We start from the raw sequence: 24,228 nt of genomic DNA on the forward strand, positions 1-24,228 counted from the left end.
TTTTTTTTTTTTTTTTTTCAATTCCACTATAATTAACATAGAATGTTAGTTTTAGGTATACAATATAGTGATTCAACAATTCTATACATTACTCCATGCTCATCACAATTAAGTGTAGTCTTAATCCCCTTCACCTATTTCACCCATCTCCCCACCCACCTCTGGTAACCATCAGTTTGTTCTCTATATTTAAGAATGTTTTCTTGTGGGCGCCTGGGTGGCTCAGATGGTTAAGCGTCTGCCTTCGGCTCAGGTCATGATCCCAGAGTCCTGGGATCGAGTCCCGCATCGGGCTCCCTGCTCCTTGGGAGCCTGCTTCTCCCTCTGCCTCTCTCTCGCTCTCTCTCTCTCTGTGTCTCTCATGAATAAATAAATAAAATCTTTAAAAAAAAAATTAGTTGCATAAAACCTTTAAAAAAAAAAAAAGAATGTTTTCTTGTCTCTTTTTTCTTTGTTTCATTTCTTAAATTCCACACGAGTGAAATCATATATTTGTTTTTCTTTGACTACTTCACCTAGCATTATACCCTTTAGATCCATCCATGTTGTTGCAAATGGCAAGATTTCATTCCTTTTTATTGCTGAATAATATCCCATTGTATATATACACAGCACATCTTCAACCATTCATCTATTGATGGACACTTGGGTTGCTTCCATATCCATGCTATTGTAAATAATGCTGCAATAAAAATGCTGCATATATCTTTTCAAATTAGTAATTTCATATTCTTTCTGTAAATACTCTGTGGAATTACTAGATCATATGGAAATTCTATTTCTAGTTTTCTGAGGAAACTTCATACTGTTCTCCACAGTGGCTGCACCAGTGTGCATTCCAACCATGCATGAGGGTGCCTTTGTCTCTGCATCCTCACTAACACTTGTTTATTGTGTTTCTGATTTAGCCATTCTGATAGGTGTGAGGTGATACCTGTGATATCTCATTATGGTTTCAATTTGCATTTCCCTGATGACCTGTGATGTAGAACATTTTTTCATGTGTCTATTAGCATCTGTATGTCTTCTTTGGAGAAATGTCTGCTAATGTCTTCTGCCCAATTTTTAGTTGGATTATTTGTATTTTGGGTGTTGAGTTGTATCAGTCCTTTACATATTTTGATACTAGCCCTTTATCAGGAATGTCATTTGCAAATGTCTTCCCCATTTGGTAGACTTTTAGTTTTGTTGATTGTTTCCTTTGCTGTGTAGAAGCTTTTTACTTTGATGTAGTTCCAATAGTTTATTTTTGCTTTTGTTTCCCTTTTCTCAGGAGACATATCAAGAAAAATGTTGGTATGGCCAACGTGAGAGAAATTACTATGTGTGCTCTCTTCTAGCATTTTCATGGTTTCAGGTCTCACTTGTAGGTCTTTAATTAATTTTGAGTTTATTTTTGTGTGTGGTGTAAGAAAGTGGTCTAGTTTCATTCTTCTGCATGTAGCTGTGCAGTTTCCCCAACACCATTTGTTGAAGAGACTTTCACCCATTGGACATTCTTGCCTCCTTTGTCATAGATTAATTGACCATATAATTTTGGGCTTATTTCTGGGTTTTCTATTCACTTCCATTGAACTATGTGTCTAATTTTATACTGTTTTGGTTACTACAGCTTTGTAGTATATTTTGAAATCAGCTATTGTTTCTTCAGATAAATTTTCTGCCATTTTTTCTCTCTTTTCTGGGATCCCTATAACATGAATATTATTATGCTTGATGGTGTTGCTGAGTTCCCTTAGTTTATTTTCGTTTTTTATTATTCTTTTTTCTTTCTCCTGTTTGGCTTAACTGCTTTCCATTATTCTCTCCTCCATGTTGCTGATCCATTCTTCTGCTTCCTCTAGTCTACTACTTATTTTTAATTTCAGTTGAGTTCTTCATCTTGGATTGGTTTATTTTTGTTTTCTATCTCTTTGTTGAGGGTTTCACCAAGGTCCTCCACTCTTTTCACAATTCCAGTTAGTATCTTTATGACCATTACTTTAAATTCTCTATCAGTCATATTACATATCTCTGTTTCACTTAGGTCTATCATTGTGATTCTGCCCTGTTTTTTCATCTGGGACATATTCCTCTGTCTCTTCATTTTGTCTAACTCTGTCTGTTTCTATGTGTTAGGAAAGTTAGCTATGTCTCCTGCTCATGAAAGTGGTGGCCTTATGAAGAAGAGGTCCTGTAGTGCCCGCAGTGCAGTGTCCTCCATTCACCAGAACCTGGAACTTCAGGGGTGTCTCCTATGTGTGTTGCATGTGCCCTACTGTTGTGGCTGAGCTGCATTTGCCTTCAGTCCAGTCATCTGCAAAGGTTCTCTTTGCCTGTTGTGAGCTGAGTTTAGTCCCTGTGTTGTTAGTGGGCTAGTCTAGGGCTACTTTGGGCTTGAGTTGGGTCAGAGTAGGTGTCTGCCAGAGATGCAGTAGCACCTAACTTCAGGGTGCTCTCCTCGTGTTGTTTCCTGAGAAGCTGTCATTGGTGAGCAGGGCCTATGGTCAGATTAGATGTCTGCTCCAAGTCCACTGCTGAAGCCACAGTCGAACTGATGTGGTTATCTTCCCCTGTCCCCAGGGCAGGAGTCACTTTGGAGTGGTGCTGCCCTCTGTTGGAGGTGCTTGCACACTGTCACACTTGTGACACCACTTTGGAGAACCCCTATCAGGCCAGGTTGGAGGGGCATGATCCAAAGGAGAACAAGGGGGAAGGTATGTGGTGTTAGTAAGGTTTGTACTGGTTTGCAGTGGGAGAGGACATGTAGTCACTCTGGAGAACTGCTAAGGGAGGGTCCACAGGAGAGCATGGGAGCAGGGCATGCTGTTAGCAAGCTAGGTGGAGAGTGTGCATGCTGTGCTGGTTCCCACAGGTATCCATGTATCTATGCTGGGGGGCAGGGGAAGGAAATGGTGCCTGCCAGCTCTTTCATTCTCAGAGAAGTCTCCCATAGATCCCTGACCCATCAGCACATATTCTGAGATTAGCAAATAAATCTTCCTATGTACCCCAGGGGTTTGTCAAATTGCTGTTTCTATGCCATAGATCAGCAGGGCTGTTTATTATGCTGTCTCTTTAAGGGCAAGGACTCAGTTTTCTATCACCCTCCTGGCTCTCTCAGAGCTGAGCCTGCTGATTTTTAAAGTTCCAGGTGTTAAGCCCAACTAATTTAAAAAACTGGTGAAGTTAGACACCTCTGGATTTCACAGCCAAATGTTATGGGGATTCATCTTCCCAGTGTGGGTCCCCCATGCCTGGCATGGGTTCTGCTCCTCTTCCTTGTCAGTGCCTGTGGTGTCCTTCCCTCCCACTGACATTATTGCAGGTCAGTTTGGTTCCTGCCCACATCTCTGCCCTTCCTACCCTTTTCAATGTGGTGGTTCCTATATACTTAGCTGTGGACAGTCTGTTCTGGCAGTCATTGGGTCATTTTCTGGGTTATTCAAACTGATGTGGGTGTTATCGAGGTGTAGCTATGGGATGAGATAAGCTCAGGATCCTCTTACTCCACCATCTTCCCAGGAAGTTTGTCCCTGGGTTTTCTTTTTCTTTCTTATATATCCCCAAAATGGTCACTGGTCAGCAGGCCTGCAACCTGGAACCATTAGCAGATGCACACACACACACCAAGAAAAATCCACTCTCTCCAGCCAAAAGACTAGGAGCAGGGAAGCCCAAAAGATTTAGTGGGATCCCTAGCACCTGCTCCACAACCTAGACCCTAGCAACAGTTTCATCAGCCAGCTACAGTAGCAGCAAGAACTCTGTGATTGATATATCAGTAGCCACAGCAAGAGGAAGTCTCTTGATGTACAAGCCAACAGATCAATTCACCCAGAAAGGTACCATTAGCAGAGTCTTGCACCTCCCTGTCCTCTGCCCACTGGCATAAGGAAATCCATGCCCAGTGCCTTCTGTATCTCACTGAAGCTAAGTGTATCTCAATGGCTTCTGCCTCCCCCAACCCACAGAAGGTGGCCTAGCTACACTAGGGATTCACAGAAGTTTCTGTCCTTGCAGACAAGACCAGCAGGCACTGAACAGGATTCTCAGCAGTACCAAAGATATAGAGCATATCAGAATAGCATTGAAAGGGCTCTGAAAACTAAGCTGCCGTTAGAACTAAAGCTTACAAAAGTAGGACAGATCTATACACTAAACCTAATAGCATGACTCCCTGCTAAAATAGATTTAAATAGACTTAAATAGAATCAAGACTCTCTTAACATAAAAACAAAAATGTCCATGATACAAATCACTTGTCATACCAAAAGCCAGGGAAACCAAACTCTGAAGGAGAAAAGACAATCAACTGAGACCAATACCAAGATTAATTAGATGCTGGAACTACCTGACAAGGATTTTATTTTATTTTATTTTATTTATTATTATTATTTTAGATTTTATTTATTTATTTGAGAGCAAGAGGGAGAGTGAGCACGAGAGAGACAGCACCAGTGGGAGGAGAAGCAGAGGGAGGAGAGGCAGACTCCCCGCTGGGCAGGGAGCCCAGTAACGTAGGGTTGATCCCAGGACCCTAAGATCATGACCTGAGCCGAAGGAAGATGCTTAACTGACTGAGCCACTCAGGCGCCCCCTGACAAGGATTTTAAAGTGGTCTTCATAAAAACGCACTGACAATCAATTACAAACTCTCTTTAAATAAATGAAAAAACAGCATATTTCTGGAAAAAAAAGTACTTACAAAAAAGAAGTAAATGCAATGAAAAATATAATAGCTGTTATAAAAGACACACTACTGGTCTCTAGAGTAGACATAACAGAAGCTAGAAATCAGTGAACTTAAAGACAGAATTTACTTCATCTGAAAAACAAAGATAAACAGACTTAAAGAAAAAAATACAGCCTCATTCCCTGTGGGACAATAACAAAAGATCCAACATCCATATCATCCAAGTCCCAGAGGACAGGAAAAAGACTGTGGGACTGAAAAAGTATTAAAGGATATAACAGTTGAACTTCCCAAATTTCATACAACACAAATTCATAGATTCAAGAAACTCAGCAAATACCTATTAAGAAAAATCCAAAGAACTGAAAACCAAGACATCCATTTCTAAAAACTAGACAAAGAAAAAAGTCTTTAAAATAGAAATGCATATTATATATTGATGATAAAGAAATACCAATTCAAAAAACTAGATTTCTCATTTGAAACCATGGAGACCAAAAAGAAACAGCACAATAATTTTCAAGTACTAAAAGAAAAGAACGGTGAACCTCAAATTCTATACCCATTGAAACTATACTTTTTTTTTAAAAAAGATTATTTTAGAGAAAGAGAGAGTACATGAGGGGGAGAGGCAGAGGGAGAGAGAGACACTCAAGCAGACTCCAAGCTAAGCGGAGAGCCTAGTGTGGGCTCAATCTCACAATCCTAAAATCACAACCTGAACTGAAACCAAGAGTCAGACACTCAACCGACTGTTCCACCCAGCTGCCCCTCCAATGAAACTATTCTTTTTTTTTTAAAGATTTTATTTATTTATTCATTTGAGAGAGCGAGAATGAGAAAGAGAGAGAGCACATGAGAGGGGGGAGGGTCAGAGGGAGAAGCAGACTCCCTGCTGAGCAGGGAGTCCAATGCGGGACTCGATCCTGGGACTCCAGGATCATGACCTGAGCCAAAGGCAGTCGCTTAACCAACTGAGCCACCCAGGCGCCCCCAATGAAACTATTCTTAAGGAACAAAGAAGAAATATAGGCATTCTCAGACAAAGGAAAACTATGAAAATTTGTTTTTGCAGACATGCCCTTAAAGAGTGGCTAAAGGAAGCTCTCCCAAAACAAAGAAAATGATAACAGAAGAAGGCTTAGACCTTCAGAAAGAAAAGAATAACAGAATGAGCAAAATAGAAAAAACTATACCAGGCTATCCTTTACCCCATGAGTTCCTTTAGTCCTATTTGATGGTAAAGCAAAAATTTTAACACTATCTCTTGTGGTGATCAATGTTGTAGAAGAAATACTTAAAACAATTATACCAAAAAAGTGGGGAGGATAAAGGGACCTAAATGGATGTAAGGTTTCTACGCTTCACTTGAAGCAGTAAAACATCAAAACCAGCAGGCTGTGATAGGTATGTACATATATGCTAATACTTAGAGAAAACAATAAAATAAAAATAAAGCAACATATTAAAAAGCATAAATCAAAATGGTACTCTAGAAATGTTTGAGTAACTCACAGGTAGGCAAGAAAAAAGAAGCAGAAGAACAAGAAACAGAAGAAAACAACAAAATGGCTGGGGTGCCTGGGTGGCCTAGTTGGTTAAGCATCTGCCTTCAGCTCAGGTCACGATCTTGGGGTTCCGGGATCAAGTCTCGCATCAGGCTCCCTGTTCAGCAGGGAGTCTGCTTCTCCCTTTGTTCCTCCCCCCACTGCTCGCTGTGCTCTCTCTCCCTGTCTCTCTCTCTCTCTCTCTCAAATAAAATCTTTAAAAGAAAAAAAAAACAAAGAAAAAAATGGTAGATATAAGCCTTAACTTATCAATAATTTTTTTCAATAATTATTTTAAAGATAAATACCTTTAAAATACTTTAAAATAACTTTAAAATACTAAATCACAATTAAAAGACAGACACTGGCACAATGGACAAATATATGACCCAACATGGTGACTATAAGAAACTCATTTCAAACATGACATAGGTAGGTTGAAAACAGGAGTGGAAAAATATAGACCATGTACACATTAATCAAAAGAAAGCAGAAATTAGGGACTCCTGGGTGGCTCAGTTGGTTAAGCAGCTGCCTTCAGCTCAGGTCATGATCCCAGAGTCCTGGGATCGAGTCCCGCATTGGGCTCCCGGCTCCGTGGGGAGCCTGCTTCTCCCGCTCCCTCTGCCTGCCGCTCCCCCTACTTGTGCTCTCTCTCTCTCTTTCTGAGACAAATCAATAAATTTAAAAAAAAAAAAGAAAGAAAGTAGAAATAGCTATATTAATATCAGATAAAAATATTTAAAGATACAACTTCAGAATAAAGAAATCTAGTAAGTACCACTGACAGAGCTTCAAAATACATGAAGCAAAAACTGATAGAGCTGAAAGGAGAAAGAGACAAAGCACTATTACACCTGGGGATTCAAATACCCTACTGTCAGCAACTGACAGAACTACCAGACAGAAAATCAGCAAGGATATAGAAGAACTGAATAAGACTATCAATAATAGGATATAATCAACACTTATGGAACATGCCACCCAACAACAGCAGAATACACAATGTTTTCAAGCACACAGTGAACATTCCCCAAGACAGACCTTATTCTAAGTCATGAGGCAAATCTTAAGTTTAAAAGTCAAAATCACCCAAAGTATATTCTATGATGTATAGTAAAGAATTTAAACTTGCCCAAAGAGAGATCTGGCTTTTGTCTTCATCTCCAGGGAGAAAATCTCTACAAACAATGTCTTTGTTTAGGACCACAGCTACCAGACAGTCTAACAGTGGGATTTATGATGTAGGCTTTGAGCCATGTGGTACCAATTCTCCTCAAGAGAAACAGGAATCTAAAGGTATCAGCTCTACCTCCTGAGAGGCTGGAAAATGAAAGGAACGGGCAGCCAACCCAGAGCCCAATAAAAGTCTGGACACCAGGATTCAGGTTAGTTTCCCTATTTGGCAATACTACATGCATATAGTTACACACAGTTGATGGGAATAGTTAGCACTGTCCATGAATCCACCGGTGACTGCAACCGAAGCTCCATGTCTGGAAACCTCCTGGGTTCTGCCCATGTGTTTCTTCCCTTGGCTAATTTTAATTTGTATCCCTTTGCTGTAAAAACCTGTAACTGTGAGGATGACAGCTTTCAGTGAGTTCTATGAGTTCTTTAGTGAATTATCTAAGGGTTGTCTTGGGAACCCCTGAAATTGCTACTGGGGTAAAAAATAAGGGAAGACTGTGGACTGTTCCCTCTTTCACATGAGACCATAATGGAATCAAACTCTAAATAAATAAAAGAAAGGCAATAGGAAAATCTCCAGACACCTCCAAATAGCACACTTCTAAATAATTCATGGGTGAAAGAGAAAGTCTCAACAACAACAAAAAATTTGTAAGGATTATGAGGACATGTATACATGATTTTATATATATATAAATATGTATATATATACATGTATATATATATACACACACACAATGAATTACAAGGTTAATAAGAAACATATAACCTTATATTCATAACCTTGAAAACTTACAAGAAATGGACCCAATTCCTTGAAAATCTGAAACTACCAAAACTCAGCCAATATGAAATAAGTCATCTGAGTAGTCTGGTAACTATTACAGAAATCAAATTTGGGGTGCCTGGGTGGCTCAGTCGGTTAAGCATCTGACTCGGCAGGTCATGATCTTAGGGTCCTGGGATTGAGCCCTGCATCTGACTCCACACTCTGTGGGGAGTCTCCCTGTCCCTCTCCCTCTGCCCCTCCCCCTGCTTGTGTTCTGTCTCTTCTCTCAAATAAATAAAATCTTTAAAAAAAAAAAAGAAATCAAATTTATAATTTAGTAGATCCCAAAAATCTCCAAGTCCACATGGTTTCACTGAAGAATTTTACCAAATAGGGGTGCCTGGGTGGCTCAGTTGGTTAAGCGACTGCCTTCGGCTCAGGTCATGATCCTGGAGTCCCTGGATCGAGTCCCGCATCAGGCTCCCTGCTCGGCAGGGAGTCTGCTTCTCCCTCTGACCCTCCCCCCTCTCATGTGCTCTCTCTCTCTCTCTCAAATAAATAAATAAAATCTTTAAAAAAAAAAAGAATTTTACCAAACATTCCCAGAATCTTGCACACAGTTCCTTCCAGAAAACAGAAGAGAACACTTCCCAAGTACTTTATGAGGCCATTATTACTCTGATACCAAAACCAGACAAAGGCAGCACATACAAAATAACTGCAAACCAACATCCCCCATGAACTCAGATGAAAAAAATCCTCAATTGAATTTTACCAAACTCATTAATGAATAAAAAGAATGATACACAATGACTAAGTGGGATTTATTCCAGGTTTGAAAGGCTGATTCAATATTTAAAAATCAATCAATGTAATCCATCATATCAACAACTAAGGAAGAAAAAAATCCCATGATCATATTAATAATCATTTATGATTTAAAAAAACTCTTAGGGTGAGGGAGACAAACCATAAGAGACGCTTAATCATAGAAAACAAACTGAGGGTTGCTGGAGGGGAGGGGGGTGGAGCGATGGGGTAACTGAGTGATGGACATTGGGGATGGTATGTGTTTTAATGAGCACTGGGTATTTTATAAGACTAATGAATCACAGACCTGTAACCCTGGAACAAATAATACATTCTATGTTAGTTAACTGAATTAAACCAAAGAAGCTCTCAGGGCATCAGGAAGAGAAGGGAACTTCTTCAAACTCATAAAGAACATAAAGAGCATCTACTAAAAACCTAGAGCTAGGGGCGCCTGGGTGGCTCAGTCGTTAAGCGTCTGCCTTTGGCTCAGGTCATGATCCCAGGGTCCTGGGTTCAAGCCCCGCATCGGGCTCCCTCCTCCACGGGAAGCCTGCTTCTCCCTCTCTCACTCCCCCTGCTTGTGTTCCCTCTCTCGCTGTGTCTCTTTCTGTCAAATAAATAAATAAAATCTTAAAAAAAAAACAAACCTAGAGCTAATATACTTTATGGTAAAAGACCAAATCCTGAATGTTTTCCCTCTAAAATTGGTAAAAAGGATGTCCACTCTTACCACCCTTATTTATTTTATTTTATTTTTTAGATTTTATTTATTTATTTGCCAGAGAGAGAGAGAGAGACAGCGAGAGAGGGAATACAAACAGGGGAAGTGGGAGAGGGAGAAGCAGGCTTCCTGGAAGCCTGATGCAGGGCTTGATCGCATGACCCTGGGATCATGACCTGAGCCAAAGGCAGATGCTTAACGACTGAGCCACCCAGGAACCCCATTACCACCCTTATTTAATACAGCCCTGTAAGTTCTAGCTATTCCAATAAGGCAAGAAAATAAAGGGCACAGTTTGGAAAAAGAAGGAAATAAAACTATTTGCAAATGATATGACTGTCTACAATAATGAATCTACAAGGAAATAATTGAGTTGAATAAGGTCACAGAATACAAGATCAACATACAAAATCAGTTTAATTTCTATACATTGACAATAAGCAACAACCAAAATAAAAAGGCAATATCATTTATAAATGCTCCCCAAAAATAAAATACTTAGGTAAAAAATTAACAAAACATGTACAGGATCTATATGATAAAAATTGTAAAATGCTAATAAAAGAAATCAGAAAAAAAATACTTGAAGAAACATACTGTGTTCATGGATTGGAAGACTCAACAGAGTAAAGATGTTAAATCTCTAACTTCATCTACAGGTTTAACATAATTCCTATGAAAATATCAGCAAGTTTTTTCTGTAGACACAGACAACCTTATTTTAAAATTTACATGCATAGGGGTGCCCGGGTGGCTCAGTTGGTTAAGCATCTGCCTTCGGCTCAGGTCATGATCTCAGGGTCCTGGGATCGAGCCCCCTCTTCAGGCTCCCTGCTCAGCAGGGAGTCTGCTTCTCCCCCTCCTTCTGCCCCTCCCCCCACTCATGCTCACTCTCTCTCTCTCTCAGATAAATAAAATCTTTAAAAAATAAAAATAAATTTATATGCATAGAAAAGAGCACTAAGGATAGTCAAAAGAATTTTGAAAAATAACAAAGTAGGAAGAATCACTCTTTCCAGTATTAAGGCTTACAGTAACTAAAGTATGGTACCGGCAGAGGGTCACAAAGATCAATAGTACAAAACAGAGAAATCAAAAATGGAGCCACACAAATGTGTCCAACTGATTTCTGACAAGGATGAAAATGCAATTCAATGGATAACTTTTTAAATAAATGGTGATGGAGCAACTGGACATCCATGGGGGGAAAAAAATTAACCTTGACCTAAAGTCCCACATCTGTAAAAATGAACTCAAGATGGTCCATACACTTAAATGAAAAATGCAAAACTATAAAACTTATAGAAAAACACAGGAGAAAATCTTTAAGATGTACGACTAAGTGAAGTGTTTAGGCTTGACATCAAATTAAAAAAAAAAACCCTCACAATTCATAAGATTAAAAATGGACAAATTAGGGGCACCTGGGTAGCTAGTTGTTAAGTGTCTGCCTTCAGCTCAGGTCATGTTCCCAGGGTCCTGGGATCGAGCCCCACATTGGGCTCCCTGCTCCACAGGAGGCCTGCTCTCCCTCTCCCACTCCCCCTGCTTGTATTCCCTCTCTCGCTGTGTCTCTCTCTGTCAAATAAATAAATAAAATCTTAAAAAAAAGGACAAATTAGATGCTACATAAATTAGAAACTTTTGCTCTGCAAAAGACCTTGGTAAAAGGTTGAAAAGAAAAACTACAGACTTCAAGAAAATATTTGTTTAACTCACAAATCCACAAAGGCCTATCTAGAATACATAAAGAACTTTGAAAATTCAACATTAAAACACCAAATAATCAAATTAGAAAATGGGCAAAAACATGAACACACATGTCACTGAAGAGGATACACAGATAGCAAATAAACACATGAGAAGATATTCAACAAAATTTTCTATTAAGGAAATTCGAATTAAAACTACATTGAGGGGCGCCTGGGTGGCTCAGTTGGTTAAGCGACTGCCTTCAGCTCGGGTCATGATCCTGGAGTCCCGGGATCGAGTCCCACATCGGGCTCCCTGCTCAGCGGGGAGTCTGCCTCTCCCTCTGACCTCCTTCCCTCTCATGCTCTCTCTCTACCATTCTCTCTCTCTCTCAATAAATAAATAATCTTAAAAAAAAAAAAACCTACATTGAGATATCACTACCCACATATCAAAATGGCTAACCTGAAAAACAGATATAACACCAAATGCTGGCTAGGATTCAGTGAAACTGGATCACTCCCATATTGCTGGTAGGAACATAAAATGGTAAAACCATTGTGAAAAATAGTTTGGCAGTTCCTTTCATTACATGTTTGAGCTTTATCCCAGACTTCTTTTCTTTTTTATTATTATTATTTATTTATTTGACAGAAAGAGAGAGCACAAGCAGGCAGAGTGGCAGGCAGAGGGAGAGGGAGAAGCAGGCTCCCTGCACAGCAGGGAGCCTGACGCAGGGCTCGAACCTAGGAGCCCGGGATCATGACCTGAGCCGAAGGCAGATGCTTAACCGACTGAGCCGCCCAGGCACCCACCAGATTTATTTTCATGTACACACTTTTACATGAATATAAGGGACATGTATATGTGTGTATATATACACATATAACTCATAATTATATGAATTATATATTCATATAATATATATATTCTTACATTCAGGTACTATATACATGAGATAGAAGAGCCAACTTCAAAAGGACATACTGTAGGATTCCATTTATATAACATTCAAGAAATAACATAATTATATAGAAGAGATTAGTGGTTGCCAAGGTTAGGAACAAGGGAGAATGGGATGGGTATAGCAATAACAGGAGGGAGCCTTATGGTGACAGTACTACTATTTTGACTACTGTGGTATGATACAAGACTATGTGATAAACCTGCATAGAACTATACACACAGAAGTCTGAAAAAGTTCTATGGATTGTACCAATGTCAATTTTTCAGTATGATATTGTACTGTTGTGCCAGATGTTAACATCTGGGGAGGCTGGAGGAAGGGTACATGGGACTTCCTTGTACATTTCTTTGTAACCTCCTGTGAATCTATAATTATTTCAAAATTCAAAGTTTTTTTTTTTTTTGAAGATTTTACTTATTTGAGAGAAAGAGAGAGAGCACAGAGGGAGAGTGAGAGGGAGAAGGAGACTCCCTGCTGAGCAGAGAGCTCAATGCAGGGCTCGATCTCAGGACCCTGGGATCATGACCTGAGCTGAAGACAGACGCTTAACTGACTGAGCCACCCAGGTACCTCTTAAAATTAAAAGTTTTAAAAAAGAAACCACTACACCTATGTGAAAAGAAAGGCGTGGTCAGGCATCAAAAACTGATAGAAGAACGGGCGCCTGGGTGGCTCAGTTGGTTAAGCCACTGCCTTCGGCTCGGGTCATGATCCTGGAGTCCCGGGATCGAGTCCCGCGTCGGGCTCCCTGCTCGGCAGGGAGTCTGCTTCTCCCTCTGACCCTCTCCCCTCTCATGTGCTCTCTCTCTCTCTCATTCTTTCTCTCAAATAAATAAATAAAATCTTTAAAAAAAAAAAAACTGATAGAAGAATGGCATCTTTAAATGAAAACAAAACACTTAGAGTATATATCATTTTTCCATGATTCCTTCCATATTAGTTTCTTAGGACTGATATAACAAAGAACCACAAACTACGTGGCTTAAAACAACAGAAATATACTCTCTCACAGTTCTGCAGCACTAATACTGATTCACAGATATCATCAAAGACCACTCATCTGTAATATGGCCCTGCTCTTGGCCTCCAGAACCCTATACTTTCCTAGATGACCTCCTTCCTTCCCAGTCAACCCTCTACTATCTCTCTCTTTTTTTTTTATAGTATTTTTTTATTTCAGAGAGAGAGAGCACAAGTGAGGGGCAAAGGGAGAGGGAGAAGGAGACTCCCCGCTGAGCAGGGAGCCCAATGAGGGACTCGATCCCAGGACCCTCGGATCATGACCTGTGCCAAAGGCAGAGATGTAACTGACTGAGCCACCTAGGCGCCCAACCCTCTGCTATCTCTACTTCCTCAATGTAGTTTTCTTTAACTTTCCCAATTTCTAATCAACCTTATTTTTTCCTACTATACCATTAGAACATATGTTCTTGATCCACTACTGTAACATTTAAAAAAAGGTATTCCTATTACCTCATAAAGCAACTCGAAGGAATTTTTAAAAAAATTAATAAATACTGTTGACTGTGTCTTTTGATGAATAGACATTTTTAAGTTTGGTGTACTCCCATTTGTCTATTTTTGCTTTGTTTACCCGTACCTTGCTTGGTGTCATATCCCAGAAAACACTGCCAAACCCAATGTCATGAAACTTTTTCCCTATGTTTTCTTCTAGTTTGGGGTCTTAGATTTAGTTCTTTGATCCATTTTGAGTTAATTTTTGTATATGGCATAAGGTAAGGATCCAACTTTATTCTTTTGCATACGGATATCCAGTTTTCCCTACACCATTCGTTAAAGATAGTCCTTTCCCCCATTGAATGGTCTTGGCACCTTTATCTAAAATCATTTGGTCATATATGTGAGGGTTTATTTCCAGCCTTTTTATTCTATTCTATTTTTTAAAGATTTTATTTATTTATTTAGAGAGACAGTGCGTGCAAGTAGGGGAAGGGGGAGAGAGAGAGAATCTCAAGCAGATGCCATGCTGAGCACAGAGCCCAATGTGGGGCTCGATCTCACAACCCTGAGATCATGACCTGAGCTGAAATCAAGAGTCAGACACTTAGGCTACTAAGTCACTCAGGCGCCCCTATTCTATTCCACTGATCTATATGTCCATCTTTATGCCAGTACCACAGTCTGACTACACAGTGTTATAATTAGTTTTGAAATCAGGTTTTCCCTAATTTGTCTAAAATAACCTTACTAGCCCAACATTCTGACCAGTGGGCCTACTCCTTGAAATAGCTTCCTGCCTCCTGATCATTGCTCACTCACCTGGGCACCGTCCTCCTGTCACTTCCCTCACAACCATCCAGGGCTCCTTCCCTTGCTCTAATGAAGAGATCACAGCCGGCTTAGATATAGAAAGTCCTGGTTATAAGAAAAGAAATGGAGATGAAGTGGAAATCAAAGTACCCAAATACTATGGTTTAGAATTGATCAAAAAAAATAAACTATAGCACAAAATCGTATTTGATAAAGTCTGCAGTTGAAAAAAAGAATAAATTAAACACTAATATTCAGGTAAACTCAAGATAAAAAAACAAATAAATAGGTGATAAAATGCTATTTAAATTAGATAAGCTTTCTATCTCTACTTCGCTATGTGGAAAAAACAGCTTCTTGAGTATGCTTATTTCAGATATTTTTCAATGTTAAATAAAAAGTTCTTAGAATGTAACTCCCAAATGCAAATTGTTTAAGAGAGAGCACATTTGTTGTAGGAAATGGAATAGTGTTCATTTGAGCACTAAATAGTAAGTGATATTTCTTGATCCAGTCCATCACTACATTAATTGGGAAAGCTAAAGAGCTTCACACCCAGGCCCCATGTGTTTAGTTTTAACCTACTCTAGTGCACCTGCAGGTTTAGCACAGTGCAAATGAAACAAAAGATGAAGTGGTTTCTTTGACCATTAACTAACAATTAATTTATTAACATTAAATAATTAAATAATTAAGCATAAGCTTTAATGGCACAGAATTCCAATTCTGTTCTTTAATCACCAAGGAAGAACATTGATTATAAGGACCAGAGGAAGGGTTAAGGATGGGGAAAATGAAGATGCACCCCCATCTAAGCGTGCACATTTTTATGCAAAGAAAAAATTCATCTAGTTATTTGAAAGGTAGCCCTAAAATTCACGGTAAAGAAAGGAGAAATTCCAAGAAATAGATTCTAAATTATAAGAGGCAGATAACTTTACCCAGTGAAACCAAGTTGCTATAGTTCTCCAACATCACATCTTTGTACAAATTCCTCTGTGTAGGGTTCAGGCATTCCCATTCCTCCTGAGAGACATCTATAGCCACATCTTTGAACATCACCATCCCCTAAAATGACAAATAACAGTACTATTTTTTGAAATTATAAGAAATATTTTTCAAAAGGAAGAAGAGATGCTAAACGAAAGCATGCAGGAAAGAGACAGTAATACACACACACACACACACACACACACACACACACACACATATAGTGTGAGTGAGTATATAGGCAAAGGTGGAAGCTTGTGACATGGGTCAAAAAGAAATTTAATGGAAATGAAGCAGAGTGCTTCCATGTTCTCAAAAATTCAATTTTTGCAGACACATCCTCTTGCATAGGATGGAAAATCAGTCATCTAGAAATTTAAAAAAAATAAGTAGAGGTTTCCAACTAAGTTAAATAGTTGGAATTTTTTTAATCTTTCCAGAATGTCTTATGAAAACCTCCAACTTGAGAAAAAGGACTTGAAGATTTTTCTTCATCATTATGACCATTATGTCATAACCATTTTTACTTTTCATGCAAATTCTTTAGTAAATATCCAGTGCAGATTGTATTTTCCAAGGATAGATAAAACAACTCCCATCCCATACGCTCTTCTTCAGTGTAACCTTGACATGCCATTGACCATGACCACGCCATGACCATTGGTATAAGGTCTGTGTCCTCTGCCCTTGAACCTGATCCTGGGAAAACAGCTGTGACTTACTCAACTTATAAAGTATAGCAGAAGTGACTATGTGACTTCTGAAGCTGGATTATAAAAATGTCTCTCCACCCAGTGAGAACACCCTACACCAATTCCCATAATGTCTATTTGGAAAAGTCAAAATTGTGGAAAAGTTCAAAGATTTCCCATGTGTGATTCAATTAACCATTTTCCCCTGACAACACCATTTCCTATGAGGACATCTCAACTGGGTGGCTGGTTTTTCTCCTACAGTCTTACTCTGTCCTCAGTCTCACTCTGTCCTCTCTTCTCCTCATTGCCGGTGCCAGCAACTGTCCCTCCTTCTCTAAAATCTAATGTCATCATTTCATCAAACTATACATGCATTATTTCTACCTATTGCAGTGATGTGCTAACATGCAGATTTTGCCCCCTCAGGAATTTTCGCTCCTGGCTCAGTGCCACCATCTCCAATACTACTCCTATCTTAATTCTCAGTGATTTCAAATATCTATCTAAGTATTCCATCTATCATCCTGGCTTCCCAATTCCCTCACCTCCTCTCCAATGAGCTTGTCTTCCACTCTAGTTCACTCTTTGTAGCACTATCCCAGACATCATCATTAATAGTAACTTCATCGTCTCCAAAATATCAACTGTCTTTCTCTCTGGACACCTTTACATTGTCACTCACCACACTCATACCTCTTCTCCCCCCCCCCTTTTTTAAAAGATTTTATTTATTTATTTGAGAGAGAGAGAAACAGTGAGAGAGGGAACACAAGCAGGGGGAGAGGGAGAGGGAGAGGGAGAGGCAGGCTTCCTGCGGAGCAGGGAGCCCGATGTGGGGCTTGATCCCAGGACGCTGGGATCATGACCTGCGCCAAAGGCAGACGCTCAACGACTGAGCCACCCAGGCGCCCCTTCTCTTCTCCCCTTTTCACCCAACTGAAAGTCTATATTCAGCTAATCATCCAACTTCATAATGAGCCTGATGTGAACTTCCTTTTCATACTTGCTAATAAGCAAAGCCTGAATCCTAGATAAATCTCTCTCTCTTCCTACTCTATCACTGTATCTATGTAACTGAATATGATTAGAGAAAATCACCAACCTTAATGACGAGTTTTTATTTTTATATTTTGTTTCCCTTTCTTAAATAAACATTCAGATGTCTTACGCCCACCTTGTCCTTTCCATTTTGTCTCCCACCTCATAACCCCTTACAGATGAGCAATTTCCTAAGTTTCTTTGATATCTTTGCAATGTTTTTAAGCAAATACAAATATATATATATATTATTTTCTATACTTTTACACAGAAGGTAACATACTATAATATATACACTGTTCTGTACTTGATTTTTAAATTCTAAAGTTAATGGTTTCCTTATTTTTCTATAGGTACATATACTCCATTTTTTGTATTTATCATAGTTTATTTAACCAAACATCTCTAGATGGACACTTGGTTGTTTCCAATCTTCTGCTCTAACAAACAATAGTGCAATTAATATTCCTGTAAATATGTCATTTTGTATACATACAGGTGTATCTGTACCAGAGAGTCTCAGAAATCAGATTGCTTGGTCAAAGGGAAAATGCACTTGTAATTCTGGTAGATGCTGTCAAGTTTCCCACTACAGCAGCTGGACCATTCTGTCAGACACCAGCAATATATGAGAGTACCCATTTCCTCACAGCCAAGGCAGCAAAGTATTTTGTCAAAACATTTTGTTTTTATCAATTTAATATGATAAAGAAATTATATGTCAATAGAATTTTAAATAGTATTTCTTGAATTATGAGTTGAGTATTTTTCTTTTTGGGGGTCTTTTATGTTTCTTTTTCTGTGAAATTTCTGTTCATGTCCTCTGACTCTTTTCCTACTGGGCCATTGGTCTCTTTTTCAAATTTCTTAGTCTTTACAAATTAGATGATAAGTTCAGTGCCTATATATGAATTGTAAATACTTTCCCCATTTTGTAATTTCTCTTCTGACTTTTCTTACCAGTGTTTCTTGCCATGCAGAAGTTTTTTATTTTTATGTAATCAAATTTGTTAATACTTTCTCTTTTAGTTCCTAAAATTCTGAATCCTAGTTAGAAAGTCCTTCCGAACATCAAAGTTATGAAGGAATAGTCTCATGTTTTAGTCTAGTAATATTATGATTGCATTTTTAAAAATTAAATCATTCAATTTAATTGGAGTTTATCCTATATGGTAGATGAAATACAGATTGGGCTTTATTTTCCAAAATGGCTACCTAGACTATCTTTAACCAAGAAGGTAAAAGAATTGTATACTGAAAACTGTAAGATGCTGATGAAAGAAAGACAGAAGTAAATGAAAAGATATCCCATGCTTAAGGAATGGAATAATTAACATTGGTAAAATGCCCATACTACTCAAAGCAATCTACAGATTCAATGTAATCCTTCGACTCCCAATGGAATTTTTCACAGAAATACAACAAATAATCCTAAAATTTCTATGAAACCATCAAAGACCTCAAATACCAAAGCAATCTTGAGAAAAAGGAACAAAGCTGGAGACATCACATGTCCTCATTTCAAACCACATTACAAAGCTATAGTAATCAAAACAGTATGGTACTGGCATAAAAACAGACAGATAGATCAGTGAAACAGAACAGGAAACCCACACATATACGGTCAATTAATTTATGACAAAGGAGCCAAGAATATACAATGGGGAAAGGACAGTCTCTTCAATAAATGAGGTTGGGAACAGTGGACAGCCACATGAAAAAGAATTAGACTGTATCGCTATCTTACACCATACATAAAAATCAACTCAAAATGGATTTAAGACTTGAATATAAAACCTGAAAGTATAAAACTTCTAGAGGAAATCATAGGTGGTAAAGGTACTTGGCAATGACTTTTTGGATTTGATACCAAAACAGCAAAGGCAATAACAGCAAAAATAAATGGGACTACATCAAACTAAAAATCTTCTGCACAGCAAAGGAAATCATCAACAAAATGAAAAGGCAACCTACATGGAGAAAATTTTTGTAAATCATGTATCTGATAAGGGTTTAATAATCAAAACATAAAGAACTCATAAAACTCAATAGCAGAAAACCCCAAATAATCTGAATTAAAAATGGGCAGAGGATCTGAGTAGACATTTCTCCAAAAAAGACATAAAAATGGCCAACAGGTACATGAAAACATGTTCAAAATCACTGATCATCAGGGAAATGCAAATCAAAACCCTAATGAGACATTGCCTCACACTCAGAATGGCTATTATCAGAAACACAAGACATAGCAAGTGTTGGCAAGGATGTGGAGAAAGGGGAACCCTTGTGTACTATTGGTGAGAAATGTTAATGGGTGAACCTACTACAGAAACCAATATGAAGATTCCTCAAAAAAATTAAAAATAGAACTATCATATGATCCAGGAATTCCATTTCTGGGTATTTACCCAAAAGAAATGAAAATATCTACTTGGAAAGCTATTGGGACCTCCATGTTCACTGCAGCATCATTTATAATGGGCAACATGTAGGAAAAAATCCCAGTGTCCTCCAATGGATGAATAGATACAGAAAATGTGATATACACACACACATACACAAGAATATTATTCAGCCATTAAAAAAAAAGGAGGGGCACCTGGGTGGCTCAGTCGGTTAAGTGTCCGACTCTTGATCCCAGCTCAGGTCTTGATCTCAGGGTCCTAAGTTCAAGCCCGGTGTTGGGCTCCACACTTGGCGTAGAATCTACTTTAAAAAAAAGGGGGGGAGACACTTGGGTGGCTCAGTTAGTTAAGCACCTGACTTCAGCTCAGGTCATGATCTCAGGATCCTGGGATTAAGCCCTCCACTCAGCAGGGAGTCTGCTTCTCCCTCTCCCTCTGCCCCGCCCCTTGCTTGTGCTCTCTAATAAATAAAAATAAAATCTTAAAAAAAAAAAAAAGGAAATCCTACCGTTTCCAACAACTTGGATGGTCCCTGATGGCACTATAATAGGTGAAATAAGTCAGACAGAGAAAAACAAATGCCAGTTATATGTGAAATCTAAAAACAGAAAACAAAAATCAAACTCATAGATGCAGAGAACAGACTGGTGGTTGTCAGAGATGGGGGCGTGAAATGGATGAAGCTGGTCAAAAGTTATAAACTTCCAATTATAAAATTAATAAGCTCTGAAGATATCATGAACAGCATGGTGACTATAGCTATTAATATTGTATATTTGAGGGCGCCTGGGTGGCTCAGTTGGTTAAGCGACTGCCTTCGGCTCAGGTCATGATCCTGGAGTCCCAGGATCGAGTCCCGCATCGGGCTCCCTGCTGCTCAGCAGGGAGTCTGCTTCTCCCTCTGACCCTCCCCCCTTTCATGTGCTCTCTCTCTCTCTCTCTCATTCTCGCTCTCTCAAATAAATAAATAAAATCTTTAAAAAAATATTGTATATTTGAAAGTTGCTAAAAGACTAGATCTGAAAAGTTTTCATCACAAGAAAAAAACATGTAACTATGTGTGCTAATGGATATTAACTAGATTTACTGTGGTGATCATTTTATAACATATACATACACCAAACCACCCAATGTTGTGCACCCAAAACTAACACAATGTTACATGCCAATTATATCTCAGTAAAAAAGTCTATCTTTAGCTTGCTGTTTTGAGATATCACTTTTACTGTTATTCAATTACCATATGCAGGTATATTTCTAATTTTTTCTATTCTGTTCCCTTGATCTATTTATACACCAGTACCATGATGTTTTAAGTACCATGCTTTATATTATGTATAATTATATGAATTATCTGGTAGAGCTAACTTCTTCTAAGAGGGGATTAACAAGATCCAGAGTCAGAGTCAACAATATATAATATACAATATTGAGTATACAATAAAAAATTATTGGAAATGATTACTAGTAGAAGATTACTAGAAATGCAAAAAAAAAGAAGAAAATATGACCCATACTCAAGAGAAAAATCACTTAATAGAAACACCAATAAATAATTCAGATGTTCAGATTAGCAAAGATTTGAAAACCTGAGGCAAATCCTAAAATCAAGAAATAAATAATTCACTGGAAGAATCTGCCGCAGATTAAACACAATAGAAGAAAAGATCAGTAAACTTCAGGACAGTTCAGTAGGAATCACCCACTGAGGATCCAGACTGAAAAAAGACTAGGGGAAAAAAAAAGAGCCATAATGATCTATGAGACACCAGCAGTCCAACATACATGTAACTGGAGATTCAAAAGAGAAAAACAAGGCAAAAAAAATCCTTAGACCCAATGGGCAAAATATTTTCCAAATTTCATTTTTAAAAAAGCAACCCATAGATTCAAGAAGCTCAATGAATCCCAAGTAACATGAAACAAAGAATGCTAGGGGCGCCTGGCTGGCTCAGTTGGGAAAATGTGGGACTCTTGATCTCAGAGTTGTGAGTTCAAGCCCCACATTAGGTATAGAGATTACTTAAATAAATAAAACTTAAAAAACAAACAAAGAATACTATACCTATAATCAACCTACTGAACACCAAGGATAAGGAAAAAAAATCTTAAAAGCAACCAGACTCCTTTTCCTACAAAAGACACGTTATGCACAGGGGAACAATAATAGGAATCAAAGATTAATTCCCATTAATAACAATGGAGGCAAGATGACAAAACAGTATCTTTAAAATGCTGAAAGAAAGTTGTCAACCTATAATTCTATATCCAGCTGAAATCTTTCAGAATGATAGGGAAATAAAGCTTTGGTGGGTTTGGTTTTATTTGGATTGTTTTTCGAGAGAAACAAAACCTGAGAGGATTCTTCACCAAAAGACCTGTGCTACAAAAAATGTTAAAGCAAGTTCTTCAGGGGGACAAAAAAATGATACTAGGTAAAAACTTCTATCCATAGAGGAATGAAGAGTACTATAAATAATAAATTTGGGGGTAAATAGAAAAGATACCATTTTCATTTCATAATTACTTTAAAATGTAATTGACCATCTAAAGAAGAGAAAGCTTTGTGGTTTTAATGCATTTAGAAATAAAATAGATGAGAACAATAGAAAAAAAAAGATACAAAGGGGAAATGTAGGTATCTAGCTGTAAGATTTTTGCATTATTTGTTAAGTTGTATAATTACTATAAGACTGTAATAAGCTCTTTTTAAAAGCACACTGGAAACCTTAGAACAACCCCTAAAACAATAAAACAGTAAAAATATAGTATAGCTAATAATCCTATAATGGAGATAAATGGAATTCTAAAAAGTAGTGAAGATACATGGAATACTAAGCAAATATAAAACTTGTCCAAGAGAAGGCAGGAAAATCAGGGAAAAAAGGAAGACTAGATGACAAGATAATAGATTAAAACCTAATAATTACATTCACTTTAAACAGTCCATGGAGAAGTCAGCAAACTTTTTCTGAAAAGGTTCAGATAGTAAATACTTTAGGCTCTATGAGTCACATATGGTCCCTATCAAATATTCTTCTTTATTTATAACCCTTCAGAAACGCAAAATCATTCTTAGCTTGAGGCTGTGGGCTGGATTTGGCCAGCATACCACAGGTTGCTAGCCTCTGGTCTAGATACTCAAAGGCGGTGATTATCAGACTGGATAAAAAAGTTAAGACCAAACTATATGCTGTTATATGAGATACACTTAAGTTAAAATAAAAGGCTAGAGAAAGACATGCCATGAAATGACAATAAAAGAAAGCTGAAGCAGTTATATTAATAAATAGAATGCAGGAAAAAGAATATTACCAAAGGAACATTTCATAATAAAGGTGTCAATTCATCAAGAGGATATAGGAATCTTGGGCCACCTGGCTGGCTCAGTCAGAAGAGCATGCAACTCTTGATCTCAGGGTTGTGAGTTCAACCCCCACACTGGGTGTAGAGATCACTTAAAAATAAATAAATAAACTTAAAAAAAAAGGACATAGTAATCCTAAATATGCATGCACCTACTAACAGAATTTCAGAACATAAAGCAAAACTGACAGAACTGTAACAGACAAATCAACAGCTGTATTTGTAGGTTTCAAAAGTCCTGTTTCAGGGCACCTGGGTGGCTCAGTTGGTTAAGCGACTCCCTTCAGCTCAGGTCATGATCCTGGAGTCCCGGGATCGAGTCCCACATCGGGCTCCCTGCTCAGCAGGGAGTCTGCTTCTCCCTCTGACCCTCTTCCCTCTCGTGCTTCCTATCTCTCATTCTCTCTCTCTCTCAAATAAATAAATAAAATCTTAAAAAAAAAAAAGTCCTCTTTCAGTTAACTGATAGACCGAGTGACAAAAAAAATCAGAAAAGATAGAGAAGAGTTGAGTACTTTCACAAAACACTTGACCTAGGGAATAAACACTCTATCCAACAATAGTATAACAATGCTTTTTTTTTTTTTTCAAATGCACATTGAGAATTAACCAAAATAGTCCACATTTTGGGCCACAGAACAAGTCCCAATAAATTTAAAAGGACTGATGTTACAGAGTATGTTCTCTGACCACAACAGAATTAAGTTATGAATTAAATAAATTAAAAATGAATTCTCAGAAAGATCTGAAAAAGTCCCCCAAAATTTGTAAGTTAACGAACACTCTTCTAAGTAGCCCATGGGTAAAAGAAAAAAGGGAATTTTGAACTCAAAAGTAAGAGAAAATTACGCAGAAAAAAGGAAAGAATAAAATCAGTAATCAAAGTAGCAATCAAAGCAAGGGCAAACTGGAGAGAAAAATCAGTAAAACTAAAAGCTAGTCTTTGAAAAGATCAATAAAACTGATAAATTGCTAGTATACTGATCAAGAAAAAAAGACAAATTATTAACATCAGGAATTAAGGGGGGGCATTACTATAGATCTGACAGGCATTAAAAGGTTAATAAGGGACTGAAAGTCAATAAAAC

The 24,228-nt window shown here is 38.1% G+C and overlaps 1 protein-coding gene across 1 annotated transcript in view; it reads right to left on the bottom strand.

The window, feature by feature from the left end:
- The window catches only part of ZNF461 (zinc finger protein 461), a 36,477-nt gene that overhangs the window by 6,930 nt on the left and 5,319 nt on the right, over positions 1–24,228 (bottom strand). Inside the window, exons 3-4 of the mRNA XM_025854479.2 lie at positions 15,588–15,714; positions 14,656–14,751 (exon numbers count right to left, since the gene is read on the bottom strand). Of these exons, the coding sequence (XP_025710264.1) occupies positions 14,656–14,751; positions 15,588–15,714 (223 nt within the window). The remainder of the gene's footprint in view (positions 1–14,655; positions 14,752–15,587; positions 15,715–24,228) is intronic.

This window comes from Callorhinus ursinus, unplaced genomic scaffold (genome assembly GCF_003265705.2).
Source record: "Callorhinus ursinus isolate GAN/ISIS: 27379988/994484 unplaced genomic scaffold, GSC_fseal_2.0 scaffold61, whole genome shotgun sequence".
Taxonomy (NCBI): Eukaryota; Metazoa; Chordata; class Mammalia; order Carnivora; family Otariidae; genus Callorhinus; species Callorhinus ursinus.